The 13,109-nt window shown below is 46.0% G+C and overlaps 1 protein-coding gene across 2 annotated transcripts in view; it reads left to right on the top strand.

Annotated features, from left to right (window-relative positions):
- Positions 1-13,109, top strand: part of Dnmbp (dynamin binding protein) — a 100,493-nt gene that overhangs the window by 67,684 nt on the left and 19,700 nt on the right. For both annotated transcript variants that reach the window (XM_013348204.2, XM_026781525.1), the window contains 2 exons: positions 7,680-7,873; positions 8,419-8,518. In XM_013348204.2, the coding sequence (XP_013203658.1) occupies positions 7,680-7,873; positions 8,419-8,518 (294 nt within the window). The remainder of the gene's footprint in view (positions 1-7,679; positions 7,874-8,418; positions 8,519-13,109) is intronic.

The following is a 13,109-nucleotide window of genomic DNA, read 5'->3' as shown; positions in this document are numbered from 1 at the left end:
AAAAAAAAAGAAATTAAAAAAATGAAAAAAAAAAAATGTCTCTGCATCACATGCATACAGTGCCCACAGAGACCAGAAGAGGGCGTCAGAGCCCTCTGGAACTGGAGGTACAGAAGGTTGCCAGTCACCCTGTGAGTGCTGGGAAAGGAGCCTGGGTCACAGCTGTGCAAGAGCAGCAAGTGCTCTGCCTGCTTAAGTCTCTGCTCAGGCATGTCTGTGCACTTGCCCAATTACTTACACAATAAATTCCTAAAAGTGAGCCTTTGAGTTAAAAGATCTTTTTATTAGATTGGTTAGTTCAGAGGTAGAGTTTGATGTCCTGGGCTCCATTCCTCATATTTCTATAAATACACAAAAAGCCTTTTAAAAGTAAGAGCTGTAGAAAATTCCGAAGTTTTACCTACTGCCTATATTTTTGTTGGTCCTTCAACCCTGCCCTCTGGAATGCCACTGAGCAGTCACCATGTGTGGTTAGAGCCAGGTTTTATCTGATGCCTTTTTAATTTGCTTTCTACTTAGTAGGTTTAATAGTCATTTGAATACAGCCCTTGTACCAAGTGCATCACTGTGCAATTATGATGGCTGACCCGGGGCTGCAAAGACATGTAGAACTGTCCTTTCAAACTGTCCTCCTTCATCTTTAGCCACCAGATGGCTACCAAAATCCAAAAGTGGCATCTAGGTCCCAATTGGCAGGAAGAGCACAAGGAGTAGAACCGAGACAGCCAGCTCACCGGAGACCACCCACATCTCCGGGAAACTGTTCCCTACCGCTGGCATTAGTGAACTGGGGTGACAGCGGTGGGGGGGGGGGGTAGGAAGAGGCAAGCGCCTGAAGCAATGTTTGCTGCATAGCCTAAGTGCCATATAAATATTTGTTTAAATAAATTAAAAAACTCAAAGGTGCGCCCGCCTTCTGATGGTGCAGGGAAACCACAGAAGCTCACCCTGCAGCCTCAGGAGGTGGGGTGTTTTCGGCTGTGGGAAGGATCACACCAAAGCTAGGGTCTCTCAGACTGCTTACAGTTTTACCTGTACAGAGTATCTTGAGATGTCACGTTTTTTTCTTAAAAATTCATTATGCCCTTTTGTGACACTAAAAACCCCCAACTGGGAGCTGGCAGTGTAACTCCGTGGTGGGTGTTTAGCCAGTGTGCAAGGCCTTGGGCTCCTTCCCAACACTCAGCAGAATTTCAAAGTTCTGATTGGATTCAAATCTCTCTTAATCTCAGCTTACCCTAGGCTGACTCAATGATGAAATTGGTGTTTCTCTTCCAGAATGTCCTCTGCACGCCTACGTTTTATACGTGTGTATTTAGAAATGGATGTTTCCAAGTTTTCCTTTCTTTTATCCCCCCCCCCCCATTTCTTTCTTTTCATTTGTTACAGAATGACACATTGAAGTTTCCTTCTCCTTAGATTCCTTTGAAGTGTAAATGCTTGCAATATGTGTGGGGACTCCAGCTGCCAATCATTCCTGGTTTGGGATTCCTACTACCCCGAGCCTGCACACCTGAGAGAGATCTGTCTTCTGAGACTAGGGCTTGGTCGCCTCGGGAAGACCAGAGCAAAGTGAGGGCATTGCCCTGGCAGACAAGGTTGCCCACTTCACTCCAGGAAAGGGACAGCCTCCCCAGACAAAGTTTAGCATGTGGCTAAAAAGACAAGAGCTAATAGTGTCCAAAGGTCGGATTTCGAGGGGTTTAGGACTAAGAGCAAAAGCAACCGGCAAGGAAAGGGTTGCGCGCAGGCGCTGGTGTTTGGTCCAGCGGGGATGGAGTCCGGCTCCATCCTTTACCACCAGCCCCGGCTGTGCCTGCGTGCCTCGGGTGATTCAGAGGGAAATTCGTGTAGCCGGGGGAGGGGCCGACCCTACTTGGCGGGCTGCAGGGGGCCGAGGCGCTTTCTGGGCGCTGGGAAGGGTCGGTTCCTGGGCTGATTCTCGCACCACACCGGCACCGGCGCTCGGGTCCTCAGGGCTGTAGGTATGGTGGGAACCGCCGGCGCAAAGAGCACAGCGTGGGACTGGGGCGGGGGCGCTGGGCTTCTCTCCAGCACACAGCCGACCTCTCCCTAGGGAACCCGGCCTGGCTTTGCATCTAACGAAGCTCTGGGTCCACCCACTGCTGGAAATGAATCTGGGGTAACTCGCTGACCTGCCGAGAACTGGCCTTGGTTTGGGGTGGGGGGAGACAGCGACAACGGTTCCAAACCCTACAAATACTTTGTTTTGCTTTAAATCACTAAATTCGTGCAGTCAGTCCCAGCTCCTTCACACCTGTAAGAAGAAAGGGCCCGCTGGTCCGCACAGGTTATTTGTTGGTAGGCTGATGCCTCGGTTTCCTCGGTGTGACTGCTCATCTCCAGATTTGCTCTTTTAGGAAAGCAGGGTTTTGAACCAATGCATAGCGCGTTTTTTCCAACTTCTGGACCCCACTCTTGTCTGCTGCTGAGGACAGTGTCTCACCCACCGTGGGAAAAGGACTGCCTTTGGTTGAGTTATCCTGCTTAATTCCCCCAAGGACTCAGCAAAACTGGTGTTCTCGGTTTACAGATGAGGAATTTGCCCAGAGGTGAACTTTTGTAGGTCTGGCTCCAAAGCCTGTCACCGCTGCAGCACGCTGCAGTTTTCCAAGTACTAGAATTTTTGTTTGTTCATTTTGTAGTATTGAAAATCAACTTCTGAATTCCCAGTGCCCTAGGCTGAAGCTCTACCTACCCCCAGGTGACACTTTAAACCCTACAAAATGATATATCAAACTTTTTTTTATTATTTTAGCAGATATGTGGGTTAAAGGAATCGGTACATTTGGACTGATTTCAGACCAGACATTTTTTAAAAATATTTCTTATTGTTTATTTACTTTATTTTATGTGCACTAGTGTGAAGGTATCAGATCTCCTGGAACTGGATCTTCAGACAGTTGTGAGCTGCCATGTGGGTGCTGGGAACTGAACCTGGGTCCTTTAGGAAGAGCAGTCAGTGCTCTTAACCGCTGAGCCATCTCTCCAGCCCCCAGAGCAGACATTTTTGTCTGGAGCGCAGTCAATGGAACGTTCAGTGTAGAGAGACCCCGCCTTTTGGGGCGGGACAGCCTCGGGCGAATGTTTTTACTAATTAATTGGGACGCAGACTGGAGCCGGTTCCTGTTTCCGGTTTACGGTGGATCGCTGAACTCCAGGTGTGTGAGTGTGCTTTTATATTAAAATTGTATCTTCTTGTACCCACTGGCCTGGATTAATTAAATTCGCCTTCATTTTGGCGCCCCACGTTGGGCGCCACTCTGTTGAAATAAGAGCGGCAGAGCTGCGTCCCCAGCACCCGGCCGTATTTCAACAGTTCAGGAACACCGAGGAATTGTTAAAATACAGATTCCTGGGCCTCCCCTAGATTTGCTGAGTAAGATTCTCAGGAGTGGTACCCAGGAAACTGCAGACTTGCAAACAGTACCCCACAGAGGGTCTTTCTTTTATCTTATTAAATAACAGGTCTGGGATTTTTTTTTTGTTTTTCTTGTTGTTTTGTTTTGATTAGCCAAGAGTCTGTCTACAAAACAAAACAAAACAAAATGCATTCTGGAAATTTGAAGAAAAATGCATCATAAACATTATTGAAGCTTGAAAAAATTAGGATACATTTTTCTCACTTTTAATATAAATAAAATCCTAATCTCTTGGCACGGGCTGCTGGCTTCTGGTTGAGTAAGATCTTGCCTCGGGCTTTGTCCATCCAGGCACTGCCACGAATAGATCTTTGATTCCTAGAAGACCATCTCCCAGAAACACTTTTTTAAAATATTTATTTATTATGTATACAATATTCTGTCTGTGTGTATGTCTGCAGGCCAGAAGAGAGCACTAGACCCCATTACAGATGGTTGTGAGCCACCATGTGGTTGCTGGGAATTGAACTCAGGACCTTTGGAAGAGCAGGCAATGCTGTTAACCTCTGAGACATCTCTCCAGCCCCTCCCGGAAACATTTTAAAGACGTGAAGCAGCCTGGCCTTCTCCACTTGAGAGTCCAGCAGCACCAGACTCAATGCTCAGGATTTGAACTTAATCTTTTGAGACTTGTTCCTCCAGAGCTGCTGTTTGCCATAGAACAAGCTGGTCAGCCTCCTACATCTTCGGATTTTAATCTGTTAAGTAGGAATAATAGCTGTGGTATACTTTAAAGCTTTGGCAGAGTAAGTGAGTTCGGGGTACAATCTATAAATTAGCTCGCATGTGGTTGGATTTAGTAAATGTTCCCCCCTTTTTTGGAGCTTTATAGTCCTGTATTAATGAGTTTCTCTTGTCAGTTTGCCACTAACAAGAGCTAAGATATTTGAGAATAAAACCAATCACTTTGAAGTCCGGCTGTGGTGGTGCATGTCCCTAATCCCAGCACTGGGAGGCAGAGGCAGGCTGATCTCTGGTCTATAGAGCTAGTTCCAGGACAGCCAGGGCTACACAAAGAAACCTTTTCTCAAAAAGCAAAACAAAAAACAATCAAGTTGAAATCACTGGCTTTTGTTGTTGCTTTTTTTTTTTTTTTTAAGATAGGGTCTCGTGTAACTTAGTCTAATTTAGAACTCACTATGTAGCTGTGGATGCCCTTAAACTCAGAATCCTCCTGTCTCCGAAGTGGCATTCTAGACAAGTACCATCAAGTGTGGCCGTAGGAGGAACTTTAAACAGACAATTCCATTAAAAATGTTTCTATACGATATAACTGATTTCCGTATGATAACGTTAGCACTATGATGCCATGAGAAGGATGCTTGAAATGTTGTCACTCATTGTGCCTAAAAGAAAGCTCAAGAAAGATACTGTTTTAAACTTTATTTTGAATAACATTCAATTTATAGAAAATTGCCGTGGTACCATGTCTGTCTGTCTGTCTTTTCTTCCTTCCTTCTTTTTTTTTTTTTAAAGATTTATTATGTAAACAACATTCCTTCCATGTATGCTTGCATCCCAGAAGAGGGCACCAGATCTCATTATAGACGGCAGTGAGCCACCATGTGGTTGCTGGGAATTGAACTCAGGACCTCTGGAAGAGTAGTCAGTGCTCTTAACCTCTGAGCCATCTCTCCAGCTCCCTCTTCCTCCCTTCCTCCTGCTTTTCAGTCTCAGTTGTCTGAGAGTTTATTGCATGTGTATTCCCTTTAGTTGGCTTCCGTGTGTTTTGTTGTGTATGGCACAGGTGAACTGCCAGCCTAGTGAGTATGGGTGTTTCTGATGTGACTTTGAACTGCAGGGAATTTTACACTGGTGTGGTCATGTCTATAATCTGAAGCTGCTCTCCAGCCCCAGCAGGAGCCCTGACAGTGTGTTTGGAGCCAGCACAGAATGGCCAGTCAGTTAGGTTTGAGAACGGTTCTCCGATTTTTTTCCATGACAGTGACATTTTGAAGACTATAAAGCTTCAATTTTGTTTGTTGTTTCCCCAAGACTCGTTTCAAAACCAACATTTGTGACTAGGATACTACAAAAAAGGGTGTGTGATGTTTCCAGACGCATTTAGAAGAACCTTTGCCCCTTCCTGGTGACCTTGACTTTGAAGGCCAGGTTGTCCTTTCTCCACTGTGTAGTCATTTCTTTTATTTTCATTTTTGTAATTAACATGTAATATTTAATAGTTAATTTAAAACGGTGCAAATGCTCTGATCATCTCAACCCCACTGTCATGGCCAGCATTGTCTACTGGTTTGATTTTTTTTTTTTTTTTTTTTTTTTTTTTTTTTTTTTTTTTTTTTTTTTTTGGTTTTTCGAGACAGGGTTTCTCTGTGGCTTTGGAGCCTGTCCTGGAACTAGCTCTTGTAGACCAGGCTGGTCTCGAACTCACAGAGATCCACCTGCCTCTGCCTCCCGAGTGCTGGGATTAAAGGCGTGCACCACCATCGCCCGGCTGTTTTTTTTTTTTTTTGTTTGTTTGTTTTTGAAGCAGGGTCTCACTCTGTAGTCCTGCGGGCCTGGAATTCTCTATGTAAAGCATGCTGGGGTTAAAGGCCTGCACTACCCACATCTGAAAAAGATTCTTTCTCTTTTTTTCTTTCTTTCTTTCTTCCTTTCTGTCTGTCTCTGTCATTTTTCTGGTTCTTAAAATTTGACATCTGCCGAGGAAGAGCTTTCTCCTCTTCCCCCTCATATACGTCAGGGCTGTGGGCTTCCAGTTCTTGCTTGAGTCAATGGATTATAGTTTGTTGGTGTGCTGACTAATTTTGATACTGAAGTGCCTGGTTGGGCGGGCTGCCCTTCCCTGGCTCCCTTGCTTTGTTAGCATTGCCCGCCCCCCTCCCCCTCGTTCAGGACCTCCTTGCTTTGCAAGCAGCCTCCCACCCCAGTCTGTAAACACTGACATTCCTAAGGCTTTAGGATTAGGGGCAGCAGAAGAGAGTTTTGAAGAATCGAGTCTGCTGAAAAAACTGTAGTGTGAATACTAATTTTGTTGCTTTGAATTCTGCTCCGACTTTATACTGTATTTACTTAGCGAATCTGTGGGTTTTAAGTAAGTCCTGGACTTTAAAGGAAATTTGGCAGGAGATTGCCTCACTGTTACCTTTCTCCAGTTGTTTATTTTATTTCAATTTGTTTAAATGAGCAAACGCTTCCTCATTTTTTCACGAGCCTCATCCCGTGCATCCAAGTAACAGGGACTGTAAGGGGTAGCGAGGAGGATTACTTCTCTGTCATGAAGGTCTCCCTGTGGATAGCCCTGGGTGCACTGGAACTTGCAGACTAGACAGGCTGGCTTTAAACTCCCAGAGATCTCCCTTTGTCTCTGCAGTGTTGGGCTTAATGGCATGTGTCAACACCTGGCAAGATTTTTTTAAAATGAAATTTGATTAAGGAACTTAGTGCCTATAGTATTTTATACCTGTCTTTAGGATCATTGTGAAGTAACCACCACCGTGAGTCTTGATGACAGTTGGGCTAGGGATCGTTTCCACACCTAACAATGTGTTGATGGAAATCCCCAATAGTTCCTCACTTCTCAGGCAGGGGATTCCAGTCTCTGTCCAGTTGGCGTTGCTATGTGTTCCTCATGATATTCTTTTTTATTAGCTTTTTGCCTCTATTTTTTTTCATAGTGTTTAAAACATTTTATCACATCTATTAATCTGCTTTGTGTGTGCATACACGTACGTGCACGTAGAGGTCCAAGGACAACCTGAGGGAGTCAGTCCCTCCCTTGTACCAGGTGGGTCCCAGGGAATGAACCCAGGTCCTCCAGGTGGTGGCGGTGAGTTCACCAGAGTTTACCAGCTGAGCCATCTCACCGTCCACCCCCAGATTAACTTAATGGGCTGTATTTGATGTCCTCATTTCCCAGCTTGGTATTTTTGCTGCAGACATTACGAACGGGTTTTATATCTGATTAAATAAAATGAGTTCTTGATAAGGCCGGCAGTCCTTTCAACGTCACTAAGAGCCAGGAGATAGTGAATTGTCCTCTGAGAGTGGCTGAGCTTCTTTGGGGAACAAAGCGAAAGGAACCTGTGCAGTGGGAGGAGTCCCTGCGGAGATGGCTTGCTGAGCGCCCCATCCGTGTTTACACTGGATGTTTGATCCCATCTCCTGGTGGTCCCCAGTCCTGAGATCGCTGGCCCTCCAGGAATGCTGCTTCCTGGTTCCCAGTGTAGAGCGTCCTCTTTTCACGAAGATGCTAACGGGTCCTCCTTTCCCTTCCAGACATGACACTCCTCTCTTCTCAGTCTTCATCCCTGGTGGCCCCCTCAGGGTCTGTGTCCCCTGAAAAGCCGGAGCAGAGGATGCTGGAGAAGAGAGCCAAGGTGGTGGCTGAACTCGTGCAGACGGAAAAAGACTACATCCGGGATCTGGAGATGTGCATCGAGCGGGTCATGGTTCCCCTGCAGCAGGCACAGGTGAGAGATGGGAGGCCACGTGACCCTTAGGGCTGAAATGCTGGGGTTGGAGCACTGTGCCATCTACTGCAGTACTACAGTTGCAGGCTGAGTGGCTCAGTGGCAAAAGAACAAAGACTCAGCATAAAGGACAGACTTACTGGGGCACAGTTTCAGGTTTTAGCTTGTGGTTGGTTGGCTCTGTCGCTTCTGAGCCTGTGGCAAAGCAGCGAATCATTATGCAGAGATTATGCAGTAGAACCAAACTGCTCCCTTCTGGCACCCAGGAAGCAGCGTGATGAGGGGCCTGACTTCCTCCAGGTAGTCTCTACCTGCTGAGAGACCCATCTCCTGGTAACTCCACAGGCCTTTAACACGTGACCCTCGGGGTGGGGGGGATACTCTGGAGATAGACTATACCCTAGGGACAAAGGATGACAGCAGAGATGAACCGAGGTGGAAATGGGTGAAGAGGATGACCTCTGACCTCGGAGTCACACGCCTGCTGTGAGTGAGGTTTCATTCCTTTCATCTCCGCATCTTGAGGCTTTCTTTCTCTTGCTCAGGTACCCAACATTGATTTCGAGGGACTTTTCGGAAATATGCAGACAGTGATTAAAGTCTCAAAGCAATTGTTGGCAGCCTTGGAGATCAGCGACGCTGTAGGTATGAGCTTGTGCAGCTGTTTCTGTCATGGGTGTGGTGGGAGAGGGGTCCTTTGGTGGCCAGGACCCCTCTAGGGAATGACATTTTACATGGTGCAGGGTTTGTGGAGGTCCTGCTTTCTCTTACTTCAGTCTGCTTTGATGTGGTTATTGTATTAGCAGTAGAAGCTTTGGGTGTCACAGACAGGATGGTTTTCAGGCAGGAGGGTCATGAGGTCAACTTAGTGGAGCGCATTCAGTATTTAGTTTTCAATAAAACAAATGGAAAGTATCAGAATATGCTATGATAACAGCTACTTTATATTTATTTATTTATTTATTTATTTATTTATTTATTTATTTATTTATTTATTTATTTTTAGAAGCTTTTATTTCAGTTCTGAGTTATGTGTCCCAGTGGTGACTATAGTGTATTTGCTGCTAGGGTGTCGTACACACCTGGAAGTCACAAGAAGATCAGAAGTTCAAGGTCATCCTCAGCTACGTAGCAAGTGGGAGGCCAGCCTGGGCTACAGGAAACCCTGTCTCAAATTTTAAATCTTTTTGTGGATAATTGTGAAAAATATTCAAGCCAGGCGGTGGTGGCACACACCTTTAATCCCAGCACTTGGGAGGCAGAGATAAGCAACAGGCAGATCTCTGTGAGTTCAAGGCCAGCCTGGTCTACAAACTGAATGCCAGGACAGGCTCCAAAGCTACAGAGAAACCCTGTCTTGGAAAAAGTAAAAAGAAAAAGAAAAAAAAAAAAGAAAGAAAAGATTCAGAAAACATTCATCTAATTCTTTTAACCAAGGGGACTTACCCATTACCTTTTGCCCCATGTAAGTGGACACTTAGCAATCAGTAAGCATACTTTAGTCCGTAAACATATGTCTCTAGGTTCTGTGAGTAGGGACTGTAAGGGGCTAGGACAGGTGGCTGTAGCTTAGGGTTGGAGCTGGACTGTTGGCCTGGCCGGGTCTCAGGCTCCATGCCTTGTCACGGAAGCCTCTCTGGACTCTCCTTATAGTGCATGAGTCCAGAGTCACCAGAGGGAGCCAAGGGTGGGAGAAAACCTGGGACAGGAGGACCTCAGAAGGGTCCCTCCATCCCTTATGCCATACTCTGTTGGGATGTCGTGAGAGGGGCTGTACTATAATATCGCTGGTTTAGTAGAATCCTAAAGAAGCCCTTCACAGTGCAGCTGTCCAGGTAAACTCAGCACCATCTAGCAACGTGCCCCTGTGTCATCTTAAGAGTGTCATTTTAGCTGGGCAGGGGGGCATCCCTGCAGTCCTAGCGCTTGGAAGCAGAAGCAGGAGGATTGAAGCAGGTTTCAGGCCAGCCAGAGCTACACAGCGAGACCCTGTTTCAAACAAGTAAGAGTGCCATTTTAAGTTTGCAGACCTTTTCCAGAAACCATCTGGTTTGGTTTCTCTTTGTTGCTGTCTGGTGCTACTTGCCTGTGCCTAGACTGGCTACTAGAGAGAGTGGGATCATTCTTCTGCAGTTCCCTGACATCCTGAGGCTGACATCAAAGCAGAGTCAGGGCCTGCCTTCCTCAGGTGAAACCAGCTCACATGCAGCCGGGCTGGATCTCAGTGGTTTCCCCTGTGAGCCTAGACGGTCTAACCTTGTTTAAGGAGAAACAGACAGTGGGAAAGTTTGCCCATGGTCACGTGGCTCATAGCCCAAACTCAGGTCTTTGTCATTCAGGCTCGCGGCTAAGCTCTGTCATGCAGAACACTAGCTAGCACTGTTCCTGTTAGAAAGCCAGGGACCTTGCTGCTAGGGAGATGAGAAGGCACACATGTGAGTATGGTGCCCAGCCTGGATTCAGTAATCAGGCGTGAAGGCTGGTGTCCGTAAGATTTTGCCATAAATTTGAAGTACCTGCAGGTGTTTTTTTGAATTAGGAAAAAGATGAGACATTTAGCTCATCTAAGGAGGATTAATACTCATTTTTCTTCCACTTTGTTTCATTATGTGTTACGTTTGGGCCCTCAGGTGGACCTCACTTCACCAGAGTGACTTCCCCTCTGCTCCCATTTATGCCAAAGATTATAAAGAGTCTTTCTCTGCCTGCCAGCCAGCTCTCAAATAACAACACAGAGATTTCTTATTAATTATTAATTATGAAAGCTTGGCCTTACCTTAGGCTTGTTTCTAACTAGCTCTTATAACTTAAATTAACCCATTCCTATTAATCTATAGATTAATAGATATAGTGGCTTGTAGCTTTTACCTCTCCTCCTGCGTGTCTTGCTTCCTCTGTGTCACACTGGTGACCCTGCTCTCTTCCCTCCCAGAGTTCTCTGTCCCCAAAAGTCCTAACTAACCTCTTCTTGCGCAGCTATTGGCCATTCAGCTCTTTAGTAAGCCAGTCACAGTGATGCATCTCTGCCAGGTGTAAAGGAATATTCTATGACAAAAGGTGTTTTAAGTCCCAGCTGGTGTTTGGGGCTTAATGGACGGCACTCTTAGGAGATGGATAGTGGGAGCATGGGGTGACATGGGAGACACAATCAGGGCTCAGATGACCACCTGATCGAGAGGGTCCCCATACAAGTAGCTTCTCAGAGTAAGGAGTCTTCTCCCCTCCCTGGCTGCATCAGGTGAGGACAGTGAGGTGTCCCTTCGTGAACTGGGGCATTTAAGGAGTTCTTGCAGGGGGGAGCTTTGTTCTAAGGTTTGTGAGAATTGCTGTAGGGCTGAGGTTTTGTCTCCTAGAACTTTCCAGGTCAGGATGTCACATTCTGAAGTGACAGGTGTTGGCCCCACGCGGTATTTGAGTGGACCTCTGAGCTATAATTAGTCTAACACTGTCTCTTAGAGTATGTGAGGAATTACTATAGCCTCAGCCCCACGTTCACACGGTATTGACTGTGTTTATAGTTCAGACAATATGTTAGACAATGGACTTCGATATGCTGAGGCATTTATGGGAAAGTAGAATGGCCTTGGAGACGGAAAGGCTCAGATCCAGGCAGGAGGCTCAGCCTTAAGGAGGAGGGTTGGTGGAAGGTGGCAGTGATGTGCGAGGGAGTAGGAGCAGGAAAGCAAGACTGGACAGTAGCCCCAGTGACAAGCAACCTCAAGGCCAGCATTCAGGTAAACCTGAAGCCAGTGACTGTGGTAGGAAGTGGAAAGAAATTGAGCATCCCATGAAGGAAGGGTCTTTGAGGCTAAGAGAGCTAAATTAAAGCGTCGTGAAGCCACTTACACAGGGAAGGAATGAAGGAATGAGGAGGAATTTGTTTAATAATTTAGAGAGTTGAGGCAGATGCTCCAAAAGAAACCCGTGGGCAGGAGAAATTGCATCAGAGTTTGGATCACTCCTGTTCAGCTCCTAGGGCTCCTGCCAGGTGGTTTACAACTGCGTGTACTCCAGCTTCAGGGGATCTGATACCCTCTCTGTCCTCTGTGAACACCACAATATGCCCACACACATAAATAAAATATCATTGTGTGGAACTCGACTTCAGGGTCAGTGCTCTGCCTCATTGGCTGTAAACCCCTGGTCTGTGGATAGATTGCCTAGAGTCTGTGAATTTGGATAGAAAAGAAACATTGCGTCTTTGTTTACTTTGGCTGACACTGGCTGAACTGTGACATTCACTGGCAGTGTGACTGTTAATGTGTCACTAATGGCACGTCTGTTCATTTCTCCTTAGACTGTTTCAGTCCCACTCAGCAGACATAAATGCTGTTTTAGTTGCTCACCTTTACCACAGAGTGCACTGTGGAGATGGCCAAGCTCGATGCTCATCCTGTGATCTGTAACGCAGCACGCGAGGGGCTGGAGTGACGGCTGCGGTAGCCAGCACTTGCTTCTGTGCACAGAGGACCTGGGTTTGATTCCCAGCATCCACATGATGACTCACAACTGTCTGTAACTCCAGTTTCAGGGGATCTGAGTCCCTCTTCTGGCATCCATGGGGACAAGGCACACACATGGTGCATATACATACATGCAGCTAAACACAAATTAAAAAAAAATTAAGCTGGCCAGTGGTGGCACATATCTTTTAATCCCAGTACTTGAGAGGCAGAGGCAGATGAATCTCTGTGAGTTTGAGGCCAGCCTGGTTTACAGAGGTAGTTCCAGTACAGCCAGGGCTACACAGAGGAATCCTGTCTCGAAAAAGCAATCAATCAATCAATAAATTTTAAAAACCAAAGGGCAAGAAAAACACATACCATATTACAAATTGAGGTTTTATTTAATCACAGATATTTAAGGTAGTATAATCAATTGCATTTGTACCCTTATGTTTTTATGTTGTGCACAAAGTTAGAAAGCACTGCTGTGGAGGGATATTTTTTTCATCCTTGTGCAGATGTTCCTGAAGAGTATAGAGCAAGAGGGTCATATGGCCTGGTCATGTGACCATTGGAGCGTGCTTGCAGATGCCATTATCTGTCTTCATGAAGAGGCCTGGAAGCTGTATCAAGGCAGAATGTGTAAATACATGTTCTGAAAAAGAAATATATGGGTGACATAGTTCTGTCAATTGTGGCTTAAATGATTTCTAATTTAAGCGATTACAGGAGTATTTATCAATTTGATGGATTATCTTATTGTTTCTTATAGCAGGAGAACTTGAATGACC

This window comes from Microtus ochrogaster, chromosome 8 (genome assembly GCF_000317375.1).
Source record: "Microtus ochrogaster isolate Prairie Vole_2 chromosome 8, MicOch1.0, whole genome shotgun sequence".
Classification (NCBI taxonomy): Eukaryota; Metazoa; Chordata; class Mammalia; order Rodentia; family Cricetidae; genus Microtus; species Microtus ochrogaster.
The sequence above is the reverse complement of the archived record's forward strand: the minus strand, read 5'-3'. Positions and strand labels throughout refer to the sequence as shown.